This window comes from Canis aureus, chromosome 6 (genome assembly GCF_053574225.1).
Source record: "Canis aureus isolate CA01 chromosome 6, VMU_Caureus_v.1.0, whole genome shotgun sequence".
Lineage (NCBI taxonomy): Eukaryota > Metazoa > Chordata > Mammalia > Carnivora > Canidae > Canis > Canis aureus.
The window spans coordinates 19,308,894-19,325,261 of NC_135616.1; the positions used below are offsets into that span (position 1 = coordinate 19,308,894).

Genomic DNA, 16,368 nt, shown 5'->3' on the forward strand with positions numbered 1-16,368 from the left:
ATCACCACTTTTTTGAGTAACAGCAGAATATCTTCACAACTTCAGGGGGGAAAGCAGAGGTTTCTCAGGACACTACAAAGCATTAATCACAAATGAAAAAAGTAATTTATAGTTGTTTATCAAATTTCAAAATTTAAGCTCATCAAAAGGCACTTTTTGTTAAGATTTTGTTTTTTTTTTAAGTACTGCCTACACCCAATGTGGGACTCAAACTTAGAATCCTGAGATCAAGAGTTGCATGCTCTACTGACTGAGCCAGCCATGTGCCCCCAAAAGGCATTTTAAGTAAAATGACAGGTGACTCACAAACTGGGCAAATGCTTAACAAAACATGTAACTGACAAAGGACTTATATTCAGACTATTTTTTCCCAAGTTTTTAAAATTTAAATTCAATTTGCCAACATATACTGTTAACACTCACTGCTCATCCCATCAAGTGCCCTTCTTAGTGCCCGTCACCCAGTCACCACATCCTCTCCACTCTCCTCCCTTTCTGCATCCCAGACTATTTTTTAAAAAGATTTTATTTATTTATTTATTTATTTATTTATTTATTTATTTGAGACACACAGAGAGAGGCAGAGACATGGGCAGAGGGAGAAGCAGGCTCCCTGCAAGAAGCCTATGCAGAACTCGTTCCCAGGACCCCAGGATCATGACCTGAGCCAAAGGCAGATGCTCAACCACTGAGCCACCCAGGAGTCCCCTTATATCCAGACTATATGAAAAGCTACCATTAACAATAGACAAGTGACTTGGCAAAAACAGGAAAAACTTGGACAGCCTCACCAAAAAAGATACAAATGGACAAAGTACATAAAAAGATGACCAAGTTCATTAGCCATCAACCATATGTAAATTAAACCCACTAGAGATATCACTTCCAGCCTGCTGTTGATGAGGATAACGAGCAGCTAAAACTTTCAACATTGCTGGTGAAGTGCTAGACAGTTACTTACAAAATTAAACATTTACCTTATGATCTAGCAGTTCTACTTCTTGGTCTTTATCCAATGGGAATGAGAACAAATATTCACAAATAGACTTATACTGGAATTTTTAGAGCAATCTTACTCATAATAGTCCCCAACTAGAAGCAACACAAATGTCAAAAAGAGGATAATGGACAAATAATTTGTAGTTCAGTCATCCAATGGAATATTAACAACAACAACAAAAAAAAAAACAAAGCTACTGATACACGTAACAATTTCAGAAATGTTAGGGTAAGTGAACAGAGCATTCACAAAATATCTGTTGTATGATTCCTTTCAGATATAGTCCAAGAATAGGTCCAACTAACCTATTGTGATAGAAATGAGAAAGTGGTTGGTTGGAGAGTATGCAGGAGATGAAGGGGTGGGAGGGAGGTGAGGTGGTGGGGTCATGGATTGGAAAGGGCTGCAAGGTAAATATTTAGTGTGTGAGATTTAATATCTTATTTTGTCCATTATACAGGGTGTATACAATTGTCAAAACTCGCCGGATTACAAGTTTAAGATTTGTGCTTTTTTTTGTATGTAAATTTTACCTCAATTCAAAATAGTAAGGGATTCTATTATTAAGCAAATTTTTAACATTTAACATCATTCAGAATATTTCTCTATTTTATAGCCATGAAAAATATTTTTAAAATTCTTGTTCTATTGAATTTAATGTACCTGGTTTACAATGTATGATGGCAATATTAATTTACCCAGTTTCATGAAATTAAGCCTCCATTTATTATAAAATTCAAAAAGGTAAAGATAAAAAATGACTCAAAGGAAAAGAAAATGCTGAAAATCCCTGCTCTGAATCAGGATCATTTCAAAGATGAATGTCATTGCTACAGTACACCAGCAAGTGGAGTAGTTACACTTTGAGAAGAATCTCATTTTCGTAACCACTGAATTATTCTACAGGGCACTTTAACCAGACCAAAAATTGACTTTTGGGTGTAGCCACAATGGAAATGACAGATCATTTTAATGCAAGAGAAAAAGATTGGAAACCTTGACCCTCTAGATTACTTTGCACCTCAATGAGAAGGGGAAAAAACACTCGCGGATCAGCTTATTAAAATAAGTGTAATTCAGGTATCAGGAAAATATTTAAAAGAATGGCTAAATTAACTGTGGGATGCCACTTTTTCTTTGTTAATTATTTCCATGCAAGAATAATAATGTACGTCCTTTCTCCCACAAAAAAAAAGACCCCAACCACTCCATCGTTTATTTTTAGAGATGTGGGAATGATCGCGTCAGTTTGTGCAGAATTTGCAAGCTCTTTGAATACTGGAGTCTGAGAGTAGGTAAGGCTGGCAAAGTGTACTTTTTTTTTTTTTAATCCTGATGCATAAGGGCTTTTCAGTTGTGATGGTTAGGCCATGAATCTGGAGGTTTATGCTGCATTTAAAAAAATATCACCATGTTCATCAATTCTTATAAGATTTGTGAGGCTTAATTCTCACATAAGCTCAGGAAGGCTGCAGAAAAGTCTCTAACTATCCCTTCCAACCAGCTTCTGTAATCCAGGGTTTACAGAAAGGACTGTTCTAGCTGATAATGGGAAGCATGTCCCCAGGCATACACAAGTGCAGGGCTGCTGGCTAGGGGCACTGACAATATAGGTAACTGCCCTGCATAAAGCTCCAACCTTAATAATAACAGCAACCTTGATTCTAACAGCATAGCACCTCTTCTCAGTTCTCTTCATCCCCTGGTGAAGCTAAGGATTCTGTGTGCCCTAGAAAATGCCCTGAGCCACACCCAGTTTGGGGCTAGAGTCCCCTCTTGTACAGAAGCCACCCCTCTGCAATCTGGAGTGCTCATGAATATGAAATGTGCTTCCTCCTTTGGAGGGGAACAAGCACAAGGACACTGGGTACATATAAGCAATAGTCCCTTCCAGAAACTGCACCAAGGAGAAGGCACCTACAAAATAACAAAGGTCTAGGAGTGAGCACCGTTCATGGGGATTGACTCTCGAGGGGTACCTCAGTGGTGACCCGGAGCACCTCTTCTCTAAAATCCCACACCACCTCAGCTTTTCCACACAGGTTGCCCCTCTACTCCAGGAGACAGTCTGCTGTCAATATGTGAAAAGGTAATACCCCCCGAATGTGTGTACCCTTTCGCTGGGACATAAACCCTGCATGAAGATTTTCTTCATGAAAATCCAAGGAACATTTCTCAGTTCAATGACCCTAAGAAATGATTTTGAATTACTTCCCCTCCTGAAATAGAAGGAAAGCATTTCCCCCCAGTATCTATAAATGGAGGCTAAGGGAAGTAGAGGATCCTGAGTAAAAGGATTCAAGTTTTAGACTCTGCCGTGAACGTTTTACCAAGGTCCCCAAGTCTGTGATGTTATAATCTGGACCACATTTTCGCTTGCAGGGATTCATGGGATTGTCCCACGGTGAACATCATTTCACTCCGCAGCAAAGGATTTTTAAAGAACAATGAGAAAAATATGTAAATGAAATGCTGCTGCACACATACTTCTCATTTTGAGTTTGCCGCAAAACTGACACGGGGCTGTGTTCTTCCAACTAAGGGCAAGCAAGCCAAAAAAATTTCATCCAAGGTTCACTCAACTCTGAGATATATTAAAGGGTAGAGAGGAGGTGTAAAGAGGAAAATACATAAAGAACTCAGAAATGAGAGATATGCTGATTACAAAAGGAGACAGAAGAAAGGTGTACCCAGGGCTAAAGAAATGAAATGGAGTGAAATATCGGTGTCTGTTTTTAATGAGAGGTGAATCGCTTCCTCTAGCAGATCTAGAATGAAGACTGCATACAAACTACGTAGGAATGAAAAGGATGGGTTGTAGACAGCACCCGGCAATTAGAGCACATTCAAGAGAAGGCTGAGGGAGGTGTGTGGCATGGTGGGAGAAGAGCCAGTCTGATGCCCAGTCAGTACCAGCCTCTCATGGTGCTCCCTACTCTGGAGAAGGCAGAGATGGGCTGCACGTTGGCATGGCTCCTGGTCTGTAGGGCATGTGGGGAGAGATGACGTCATATGTTCTGAAACAATCTACATATTCACAGTTTACCCCAGCTGCCTCATATAGAAAGCAGGGTGCTTAGAAGTGAATTTTCTGTGATGATCCCTGTTGGTGGTATTCACAGCAGAGTGGACTTTGGGGATCTAAGCCTGAGGAGAGAGAAGAAAAAGCTCTGGAGTTTCCCAATCCCTAATGAGTCTCTGTAGTTGTACCCTCACAGAGATCTAGAATTTTGTCTGAATTTGACAGGGTTTTCCTTATGTTTCAAATGTTACCCATGGAAGATGCCTGTGTTCATTATCTTTAAAGATCTTGGATAGTGGTACCTTGAATTTAATATATCCTTAATGAATAATTACCGAGTGAATGAATCAACCAGGCTCCCAAATGAGGAATGTGTCTTACATTAATTAAAATAGGAGTCAATAATGTGCACAATATCGCCTATATTTTCTTTATTACTGCCATTTGGCAAATTGAGGACACGCTCTAGCAATTCAAATCTCCCTCTGAGGTAAGTTTAGTAGCTATCATGATAGATTTTGGCAGCTTTCTGCTGGAGTCCCCAAGGTTCACTAAACATTTCAGGAGGACACTGGCCATTATCTTAGTGGCCAGTGAGATAACCCACTTCCACGTGTGGGAGAGAAAGTGTGGCCCTGCCTGTCGTAACCAGTGAATTCTGTACTGAGGTCTCTGGGTGCAGATGGCATGAGGGAGTATGGGCACGCAGTCTGGCTCCTTTTTACTTGGTTCAAACTCTAGTGCTAGTGTATTCCAGAGGAGGTGGAAAACTTTTTCACTGCCTTATATCTAGGGAAGAACTAAAACTCAAGCTGGGCATAGGGTGGAGAAGACTGAGAATCAAGGGTTCTCTGAGTAGTACTGGAGCTTAGATGAAGGGAGAGTATTTGACTTTGGGGTAGTTAGGCATCTCACTCGTTACTTGGTAATGATAAGAGCCTTAGAATCACAGGCAGCTGACACTGAATAGAAAAGACAGTGTTAAAAAGAAAAAAAGAAAAAGAAAAGAAAGAAGAAAGAAAGAGAAAGAAAGAAAGAAAGAAAGAAAGAAAGAAAGAAAGAAAGAAAGAAAGAAAGAAAAGACAGTGTTCTGCTGACTCAGTGTTGAGGCTGGAGTACAGGTGTCGTAGAAGCAGCAGGCCTGCAAGCTTCTCAGATCTCCACTGACCAACATTTCCAACTGTTCCCTCAATAGCATAGTCCCTGCTTTGACCTTCCCCAACTCCAGCCCATCAAGCCATGTATTTTGGCTGCCCTGGAGCTCATAGGTGTAACTATACATGCAAAGTCATGTTTTCAGAATGGACTTGTAATTCTGCTTAAAAATGTCTTTACATGGCCCCTTCTTGTTTTCATTTCCCATTGCGCTTTTCTCCTCTTTCCCAGGAGACTCCTCACAGATGATAACCATCTAGCAGCTCCCACTGGCAGAGCACCTTTGTGTGCATACGTTGTATAAATCTTATCTTTAATAATCTTGGTAACCCCTAAGAGCTCCATATTGTTATCCCCACTTTACAGACAAGAGCTCGGTGAGGTGACTCAGCATGTGTTCTGGCAACTATATCTGGCTGCTTTTCAATATAGAGTTGCTTTAGAATATAGAACATGCTTTTATGTGCATTATATAGTCCCCCAACCTATGAGTTAAATGTCATTATTGCCTCTGTTTTACAGAAGATAACACTGAAATGTAGATAGGTTATGTGACCTGCCCATGTTATGTTATTCATGGCAGTTGAGCTAGGATGCAAACTTGTGTCCTCCTATTTATTCTACAGCCCATGCTTATCTAACCGTGTAGAAAGAAAATTGAAGCTCCCACACATAAACTTACTCAAATTTCTTTACATTCACCTTCAAATTTATTTTCTTTTTACCCCTCTTCTATCTCAGGGAGAGGTTGATTCTATTCTATAGTCTTAAAACTTCTCGCAGGATGTGGAGAAAGGGGAACACTCTTGCACTGTTGGTGGGAATGTGAACTGGTGCAGTCACTCTGGAAAACTGTGTGGAGGTTCCTCAAAGAGTTAAAAATAGACCTGCCCTACGACCCAGCAATTGCACTGCTGGAGATTTACCCCAAAGATACAGATGCAGTGAAACGGCAGGATACCTGCACCCCAATGTTTATAGCAGCAATGTCCATAATAGCCAAACTGTGGAAGGAGCCTCGGTGTCCATCGAAAAACGAATGGATAAAGAAGCTGTGGTCTATGTATACAATGGAACATTACTCAGCCATTAGAAATGACAAATACCTACCATTTGCTTCCACGTGGATGGAACTGGAGGGTATTATGCTGAGTGAAATAAGTCAATGGGAGAAGGACAAACATTATATGGTCTCATTCATTTGGGGAATATAAAAAATAGTGAAAGGGAATAAAGAGGAAAGGAGAGAAAATGAGTGAGAAATATCAGTGAGGGTGACAGAACATGAGAGACTCCTAACTCTGGGAAGCGAACAAGGGGTGGTGGAAAGGGGGGTGGGCGGGGGCCTGGGGTGACTGGGTGATGGGCATTGAGGGGAGCACTTGACGGGATGAGTGCTGGGTGATATGCTATATGTTGGCAAGTTGAACTCCAATAAAAAAAATTTAAAAAATTAAAAAATTAAAAAAAATTAAAAATATAAAAAAACAAAACTTCTCGCAATTGTCCATGAATGGCCTTATCTTGTTTCATTTCTTCACCTTTCAAGTCTCAAATCTTTCATCTCCACTGCTGTTTCTAATCACCAAGTAGGGCACATTTTCTAAGCAGTGTACCTGTATTATATTCCATATACTATTCCCCCACCCCTCAACTTTCTGTAACTCATTATGTCTGCTCTGTTTTTCTGAGCACTCCATGTGCTTCCCTACCTCCGTACTTCTGCTTATATTGATTTGAAATGTTGTCCTTCTCTCTAGCTGCAGAAATTCTATTCATTCTTTAAGAATGAGCTCAAATGTTATAACTGCTATGAATATTTCCCCAATTACTCCAATCAGATTTAGTGGTATATTATCTGTATTCCCAAAGCACTTTGCTGGCAAGGAAAACACAATCACTTATCACACCAGAAAATTATTTGTCTCCATCTCTGTTTCAGGTTATGGGTGCCAGCACAATGAAGACAAGAAGAAAATTTTATTTATCTCTGCACATCTTGAAGTAATAAATATGGCCCTTGACTGTTGAATGGATAGATGGATGGATGGATGGATGGATGGATGGACGGAGGGATGAATAGTGATTCAGTTACTACTCAAATTTTTCAACGTGCCTCAAGGGGACATGATCTGCTTTCAGGATTTCCCCCCCTCATTTTAAACATCCTCTATTATCCTGAGAATTTGTCTTGCTTGCTTTGTGAAAATATTGGGTTTTAAATTAAAAAAAAAATGGACTGTTAAATGAAGTCATGGAGCAGGAGAGGGATGATATATCATCTTTCTTGTAAAAGTAAATATACTACTGTCATTCAAGTGATCAGTGTTGCAGATAAGCATCCAAAAAATTAAAAATTATATTTGTAAGTTTAAAAAGTAACATAATAGGAATTGATCTATTAATAAATTCTATGTTCATATATAACACAATAGTAAACTTCATTAGATTGGAATAATGAGTTTGGCGAGGTAGGGAGGAAAAGGGAGAAGCTAGCCTGAATTATGGAAGTCAGAATTTATTGGAAGCAATGCAGTTTTATTACTTTCAATACTATAACCTGCCAATAAAGTCTGTCTAAGGAGACATCTACTTAATGACATGGATCCTGACTTTATAGCTGTATCTTTTTGCCTAAAGACCACTGTATATGCAAAAGCCATGAAAACAATTATTCTCTTTAAATAAGTTATAGGTGTTCCCTCTATTTCTCTTATCAAATCCATTCCTTGCAGACAATTTAAAGGTAAATTTCATCTTATTCTAGGTCAAATTTTCAAAAATTGTGTATTAGCAATATCTGAATTAATGAGGTTTTACTACATTCATAGTTGAAGGCATTTCTGGGAATTATAGCCCAATGTCCTAGGGAAGTGTTAAACGCTTTAAAAATAAAAACAGGAAAAATGTAAGCTTTTTCATATAAGAAGAACATTAATTATTCATTAAGCTGGATATAACTGAAATCTATTTTCAAAATCTTTGGTTTCCTTTGTAAATTCCTTGAGGGCAAGGATCATGGTTTGCTTGCTTCTCTTCCCCACCTTTTAACACTATACACCCCAATAATGGCACCCAGGCTTTGCTTTCTGGTGACATTACTGCAAGAACAAGTGTTTAAAGGTGACACGAGGGATTCCTGGGTGGCTCAGCAGTTTAGTACCTGCCTTTGGCCCAGCGCGTGATCCTGGAGTCCCAGGATCAAGTCCTGCATCGGGCTCCCTGCATGGAGCTTGCTTCTCTCTCTCTCTCTGCCTGTGTCTCTGTCTCTGTCTCTCTCTGTATCTCATGAATAAATAAATAAAATCTTAAAAAAGGATCATCTTTAAAAATAAAAAAATAAAAGTGACACGATGGGGTGTTCAGGTATTCCTGTTGTTGCTCTGCTTATCTATAGTTACCTGAGACTAAACGTAAGTAAAATTGACTCACTGATTCTGGATGCTGGCTGCAGGTAATTTACTGGCTCCCATCCTGGAAAAGAAGAGAAAGGAAGTTCATGTATTACCATTATATGCAAATATATCTTAAAACATCCTACAAAAAAATTAGAGAGGGTGACAAAACATGAAAGACTCCTAACTCTGGGAAACAAACAGGGGTAGTGGAAGGCGAGGTGGGTGGGAGGATGGGGTGACTGGGTGACAGGTATAGAGGAGGGCACTTGACAGGATGAGCACTGGGTGCTATACTAGAAGTTGGCAAATTGAACTTCAATAAAAAAAATATATACAAAACAAACAAAAAACAAAAGTGAAAAAAACAAAACAAAAATAAAAACATCCTACATACATAAAGATGTCACTGCCTCCAGTATTTTCTTTCTAGCAAAGAAAATCATGAGGTGTTGGGAGTAAGGGTCATGAAATAGAATATCTCACTCTTGTGTTTCTGGGCTACTAAAGAGGTGACAGGCTTGGTGTCACTTATCAGGAAACAGGGCATTACCTTCAAACTTTGCCACAGAAAAGACGAAGTCTTGTGCCTGTTTCCTTCTGCATCAGAGAAATGGAGTTGGGGACTGGTAGGTAAAACTGGAATATGTCCACTGAAGGGAAGAACATTTTCCTGGATTCTTTGCATTCTACTTCATTATGTGTCAGTATGTTAATATCCAATTATATTTCCTGTCTAGAATTGTGTAAATCTTTGTTTACATACAATTATATTTTCTGCTTAGATTCTTTCAGTACTTGGGACAGATCTCTTTGAATAAAATTGATATTCAGAATAGATAATGCTATGTGCATCTCCTGGAGCCATGGTGGAGTATGCATGGCTCACTGTTGGATGCCTTGATCTGTGAAGCTTGGAAGAGTAAATGAACTAAAATCTAGGATGAAAGAAAAAGGGCTCTTTGAGGGAAGTGATCCCATGGATATTAAATCATCCAGAACTAATGTTCGTTTGTTTTGTAGTAAGGAGATCTAAGAGAAAAATCTTTGAGTTTTCCTTGAGCCAATGATTTTTCATCCTGATAATCAAGAAGGACCTCTTTCTGCCAGATGAAGTTGCTAAATGTAACATAGTAAATTCCTTCTGGCTTAGTCATCTATGGGGAGAGGAGAGTCTCAACTCATTCGGAAAACAATTCTAGGGAGCTTCAAGATGGATAATTATATGACTCTAGATTTCTGTTTTCTAGACTACATAGTTCCAATTCTTCCTTAAATAACACATTATACATATATAATATACAATGCATATTATATACTGTATTCCATATCACATTTTTACATAATATATGATTTTGATATATAGTATAATTTACATAAAAATTAATATTACATGCTAAACCATATTATTTATATATTATATATAATATATTACATGCCAAACTATGTATTAATATATATCTTATATTGGATACATGTATACATCATGTTCTGCTCTCTGTATGCTGTCTTTTTAAAAATATCCCTTTCAAAGTATGTTGATAATAACTTGAACAAGTACTTAAGAATGGTAAGGTGTAAGCAGTGATAGGAGTAAATCTGTTTGCTATACTGTGCCATTCAAATAACTTCCTATCAATGTAACTCATTTATGATACTCATTTTCTAATTCTACTGGCAACAAAGGTCCTATAGGTATTTACCTTTTTAACCAATCTTTCACTAATGCCATTTGCGCTAAAATACACAGTTTATACTTATGTCAATTAAATAGTATTTTGCCTTTAGAATAATTTAAAAAATATATCCAAGGGCATTCTGAATTGCATTGTCATGAGTTTCCTGGTATAAGCAGCTCCACTTGATTTAGAAATTTCTGCATTTTGGATGAAGGCATTTATAAGTCATTTGTATAGTTCATCAATAAGTTATAGGCCTTACAGTACAACTGATCCCCATGGGCTGGAACTTGATATGTAATCCGCTGCTTCAATCCACTTTGATGTAATTGCAACTCTATATTTACTTGTTCACCCATGTAACAGTAGCATGATTGGGATCACACTTTCAAGGCTTGGTGAGAAAATATTGTTTAGGCTAGAACCCAGAATCTTCCTCCATACAAAACTGATTTTATTCAGCATATTTTCATTGTTTATATAATCTGTTACATAACCATGGGAGGAAATCAAATTGATGTAGAAAAAATGACTATTCGAAAAGTTAAATGTGGCTGCTCCTTTATCTCTTATGATATTCTGGTAAGTTGCTTATTGATTGCATGAGGAATTGTTCTCATCAGGTTTTGCTTTTAAGTTCTGGCTTATAACGATCAAATCATTTACTTAAAAAATGTAAACACGACAGGTTCTTTTCCCCATCTCCACGATCACTCAAATATATAGGCTGTGCAAGGTCATCTGCCGATTTCTTTTATTCCTTTTTTTTAATGTATTGTGGTAAAAAACAGACAGGAGACCTATCCTCTTAACAAAATTTAAAGTGTACAGTACAGTACAGTTTACTATAAAGCACAATATAGTGCAGCAGATCTCTAGAACTTGTTCATGCTGCATGAATGAAACTCTATACCAGCTCCCAGTTCCCCTCTCTCCTCCCAGCCCCAGGAAACCACGGTCTGCCAATTTTTCTCTCTCTTTTTAAAAGATTTTATTTGTTTATTCACGAGAGACAGAGAGAGAGAGAGAGAGGCAGCAACACAGGCAGAGGGAGAAGCAGGCTCCATGCAGGGAGTCCGATGTGGGACTCGATCCCGGGTCTCCAGGATCACACCCTGGGCTGAAGGCAGGCGCTAAACCGCTGAGCCACCCAGGCTGCCCAAGTTACTAACTTATTTTAAGTTAATGAATTGTCTCATAAAAGAAAGCATCCTCCTTCACCACTCAATAATGTTAATAGTGTGTATAGTTTTTAAAGATAAAGGCTAGGGATCCCTGGGTGGCGCAGCGGTTTGGCGCCTGCCTTTGGCCCAGGGCGCGATCCTGGAGACTCGGGATCGAATCCCACGTCGGGCTCCCGGTGCGTGGAGCCCGCTTCTCCCTCTGCCTGTGTCTCTGCCTCTCTCTCTCTCTCTCTCTCTGTGACTATCATGAATAAATAAATAAAATCTTTAAAAAAAAAAAAAAAGATAAAGGCTATATCTTCTAAATCATTGCTATTCCTATATATTTCTTAATGTAATGACTACCTCGGATATTGGGCTCAGTCCATACAATCAATGTAGACTGACTTCCTTGCTATATGATCATATATTAAATAACTATGAATATGCTTACACCATCAGCTGTGAAAATGACATTAAATGTCAGCATTCAGGCTTGTTTCACGTAGCAGAAATTAATTGGGTTTTGGCCACAGCCCCTAAAATTAATAAGAGTTTAAACCTCACATCCAGTGTACATGTACTTATATTGTACTTATAAGATGGATTACGATATTGAAGGCTTAATTTAGTAGTAGAGACAATCTAATGAAAGATCTTCCCTGTCACCACATGACTTTCTTCTGAGTCATTTTTGGTGTTGGTAGTAAAGCACGTTTCACCTGTTGAAACTTGGCATAAGCACCACACTAAGTGAATAGGCCTGACGGGAAATCAATCTTAAAAAAAAAAAAGCATTTCACCAATCTTTTTCCTCAGGGTTTGAGGGCTCCGTGTATCATAAATAGCACACCGAGCCAAAGAGAGCTCACACTCGAGAGAGAACACAAATATAACCACAATGCACTGTTCTCAACATAATTCCTCTGGCCACAGTGAGAAACTAATTGTGTTGTTTACCATCATCCTTACCTAACAGAGTAAAAGGAAAGGTAGGAAAATATTGGACAGTTTCCTAAGACTGCGTGGCAATTTGTTATTAAAACTTAAATAGGGTTACACTTCATGAATGAATCAGATTTTTTTCCCCTCCAACTAAACCTTGCAGAAATGCGATTATCAATACCCTTAATTTTACATACTGGTGTTCCGATACAAAAATAATCACAGTGAAGTTTAGGTTCTCTGCTGTCTAACATTTTGTTGTTGGATTTGAAAATTTATCCCAATATCTTCTTTTGAAATATTAATTTGGTCTAACTTTACCTTCTTTTCTGTTTTCTTCTAAAATTACTTGGATGCACAATTATTAAATTAGTAATAACCACAATAATATCTAGGATGTACTGAATCCTTATTAAATATCAGACATGCAAAAAAAATATCAGACATTCTGCTAGCATTTTATGTGAACTTTATCTAATTTAATACCAGACTTACGATGAGCACCAGGTGTTATATGTAAGTGACAAATCACTAAATTCTATTCCTGAAACCAATATTTCACTATATGTTAACTCATTAGAATTTAAATAAAAATTTGAAAAAGAAAAAAAATTAATACCAGAAGAATTTCATGGGAACATGACCTAGATTTCTGCATATAGAATATAACTACATATTTCCAGTTCTATACTTTTTTTTACATAAGCCATGCCCATATCATCTATATTTTCTAGTTTCAATTCCATTAAAGTGTATTGAGAACTTGAAGACACAAAACAAAATCCTTTGAGATTTGAGTCTTTTCCTAATATTTAACCATTATATTCACACCTTATTCTATAGCATTTTATTTTTAATGACTCAACATTATTGAGTCTTTCCAGAGCATTTTTTATAGAAATAGCAATTCTTTTATGTACCCATATGTCCTTGGTTTACATATTTTATAACTGCATTGAATAACTATACAAACAAGTATAATTGACACAGCAGGTTTAGAAACACAATTGACTCCTGATCCACATATATCCCCATGAGGGGAGGGGGTGGTGTCAGAAGTTTACAGGTAGGTTAGAGAGGCAGCCTCAGAGGCCCCAGTGTTCAGCTGGTTGTGAGCAGTGGTCAGTGGGGCACATCTAGGGAAGGGAGAGTGTTGCTTAACTAGGCAAATCATTTAAGAGAAAGCTAGTTAAAAAAAGAAAAACTTCTGTTGTATCAGAACAAAAAATTTTTTGTTGTATCAAATACTTTAACTGCGTATACATCACTTTGCTAAAATTAAAAAATATATATATTTTAGATGGAGAGAGAAGGAGAAAGAGATAGTGAGTTTAGGTGTTACCCAAAATTATAAAGCTAGAGGTAGAACAAGGATTTGGCTCCAAAATTCTGCCTCCAAATCTACCCCACCAGTATTCTTTCCTTCTCTCCTATGAGCCTTGGGACAGAGAAGGCTGTGGTTGTGCGGCCACCCAGGAAGGAGGCTTGAGATAGCTCAAGAGTGGTCATCAACAGAACATAGTAACATAAGAGAAAACAAGACAGAAAATGATGAAATACTCTTAGAAATTTGTGAACAAGGACCCTGTGATTTTGGTTTCATTAAGTTAACCCAAGTATTTCTTGTCTTTGGGCCTCACTGGTTCAAAACAAAAAGGACTTCTGCAGACAAATTTGGCTAACTGACATTGCCAACTATTTGCAGAACTAAATTTTGCTATTCTGAAATTGAAGAAACTCTGAAAGGGCATCCCTACTCTCCAGCAAACACAGAAGAACCTCTGACCCAACAGTCCCATGGGGAACCAAGGGCAAGAGCAAGCTTGGTGGAAATCTGTGATGACACATAGCAATGATACTGAAGGCATTTGAACCTCCCCATACACTTCCTTCTAATCCTTGGGTCTTACAGGTTCTATTTCCATCAAGTCTGTCTTTGAATAAGACTGGAAGCACCAGTTTTGAAGAACTTTCTAGCCTCCTAGAAGGGATGATCATCTTATAGTAGCTGTTTTAAAATGCCTTAGAATGGATTACTATGTTTTTCCATTAAGTATTAATGATTTTAGTTTATGTTAAATGCTTTCTATGCTTCTTTCGCTGGCATTTTCCAAATTATTTTCTTTTAGAAGCAAATTAGAAAGGCATTAAGATTTCTATGACTTTATAAAGAATTCATAAAAAAGGTTAAGATCTCAAATGGGTATCCCTTCAATAAAATAATGTTAAATTGTGCAAGATGTTCATACACGGGACATCAGTTTTATATACTTTCAAAAATAGCTATTTCATTTTTAAATGATCTGGTTTCAAAAAATAATTATTGCAATCACTTGACTATAAATGTGGTTTGAGATTTAAAGCCTCCTTCATATAAAACAGTTCTCATTTCAATACGCTTTTGGAAGCATTATTATAAATAATGGATTATTTAATTAACATAAGTACAAATGTAAAGACCATAGGAGTAAACCCACATATTTCATTTTTCTAAAGATTTCACACTTGGTTAACTAATTTTTAGTTAGTTAACAAAATTAACTGAAAGGAAATACAAATGAAAAAGAGAAACAGGGCAAGATCCAGTTTCACTGTGCATATTCAGTGCCCTTTTTTCATAGAGCTGCATTCTCGCTGGAGCAGCCTCTATGCACTGCGGGCTGCTGAGTGCACCTGTGCCCGTGCCAGGATCCCTGGGCATGGGATCCCACACTTTATGGCATGCTTTGTAGAAAACGGAGTACAGATCATATTCAGTGAGGTGCTGAGAAGGCTAGCCCAAGCAGCAGTCTCTGAAGTCAGAACAGCACTGAAAATGGGCCGGTCTGATTCTACATTTATCTGTGGGGAAACCAATGAACCCAGCCTCCCTGGGTCCTAATTCTCTCATCTACAAAATGTCTTAATGTTCATTTCAGCTTTGAGATTCTAGCAAATGGGGCAATCAATCAATCAATCGGCTTTCGTTATCATGCAGTCACCATGCTTTTCCTATTTACATTGTATTTTTCCTATTCACATTCCTGTTTATGTTGTATTGATTCCTTTGAGAAGCAAATTAGAACGGTATTAAGATTCCTATGACTTGGGATCCCTGGGTGGCGCAGCGGTTTGGCGCCTGCCTTTGGCCCGGGGCACGATCCTGGAGACCCAGGATCGAATCCCACGTTGGGCTCCCTGCATGGAGCCTGCTTCTCCCTCTGCCTGTGTCTCTGCCTCTCTGTCTCTCTCTGTGTAACTATCATGAATAAATAAATAAAATCTTAAAAAAAAAAAGATTCCTATGACTTTATATGACATTCATAAAAATGTTCGAGATCTCAAGTGGTTATCCTTTTCATAAAATTATAGTAAATTGTGCAAAGTTGCCAAGTGCTGAAACCAAACTCAGGAGGGATCTGGCTATGGGGTCCAGGCTCCTAAGCCTTATACCACATGATCCGTAGAGGCTTTTGTCGTTATCTAAATACTTCGTGTCACCTGGTTCTGCCACATGCAAGCTCACTAGGGAAAGCCCTTTGTCTCCGTCCTCTCTGTGCCTCTGACTAGCACACAGACACACTCCACTGGACAACCTATGAGGTACAAGGAATCGGGGTAAGCAGTGAAAACAGTGGGCAAACCTCCATAATTGTCTGCCATGCTTAAAACACACAGACACACACCCCTTCCTTCTTGATCTTTCCTATACTATGTGAAAAATGCTGGTTGCCTATTTCACAGATCAAAGAAATGGGTAATATCAATAATACAAATACCTTCTACATTTCCATGTTTCAGAATATGAGCCAGACAATGAAGACAGATCTTCCAGCACCAAGCTCTCCCCCACTCACGTTCTGCTTTCTTTTCCCTTTCTTTGCCACTGTCTGAACAAACACTTGTTTTATTCCCACTACATGCCAGGAAAACAAACCTCTGGGTGTCTGTTATTAACGTTTCCATCCTAAATGCTAAAGGACGGGGCAAGTAATATAAAGTAATATCAAGGGTAATAAAAAAGATTGCT

General features: G+C 38.2%; 1 protein-coding gene across 4 annotated transcripts in view; it reads right to left on the bottom strand.

Annotated features, from left to right (window-relative positions):
• Positions 1-16,368, bottom strand: part of CHST9 (carbohydrate sulfotransferase 9) — a 241,549-nt gene that overhangs the window by 101,299 nt on the left and 123,882 nt on the right. For all 4 annotated transcript variants that reach the window (XM_077900327.1, XM_077900325.1, XM_077900324.1 and 1 more), the window contains one exon: positions 8,610-8,651. In XM_077900327.1, the coding sequence (XP_077756453.1) occupies positions 8,610-8,651 (42 nt within the window). The remainder of the gene's footprint in view (positions 1-8,609; positions 8,652-16,368) is intronic.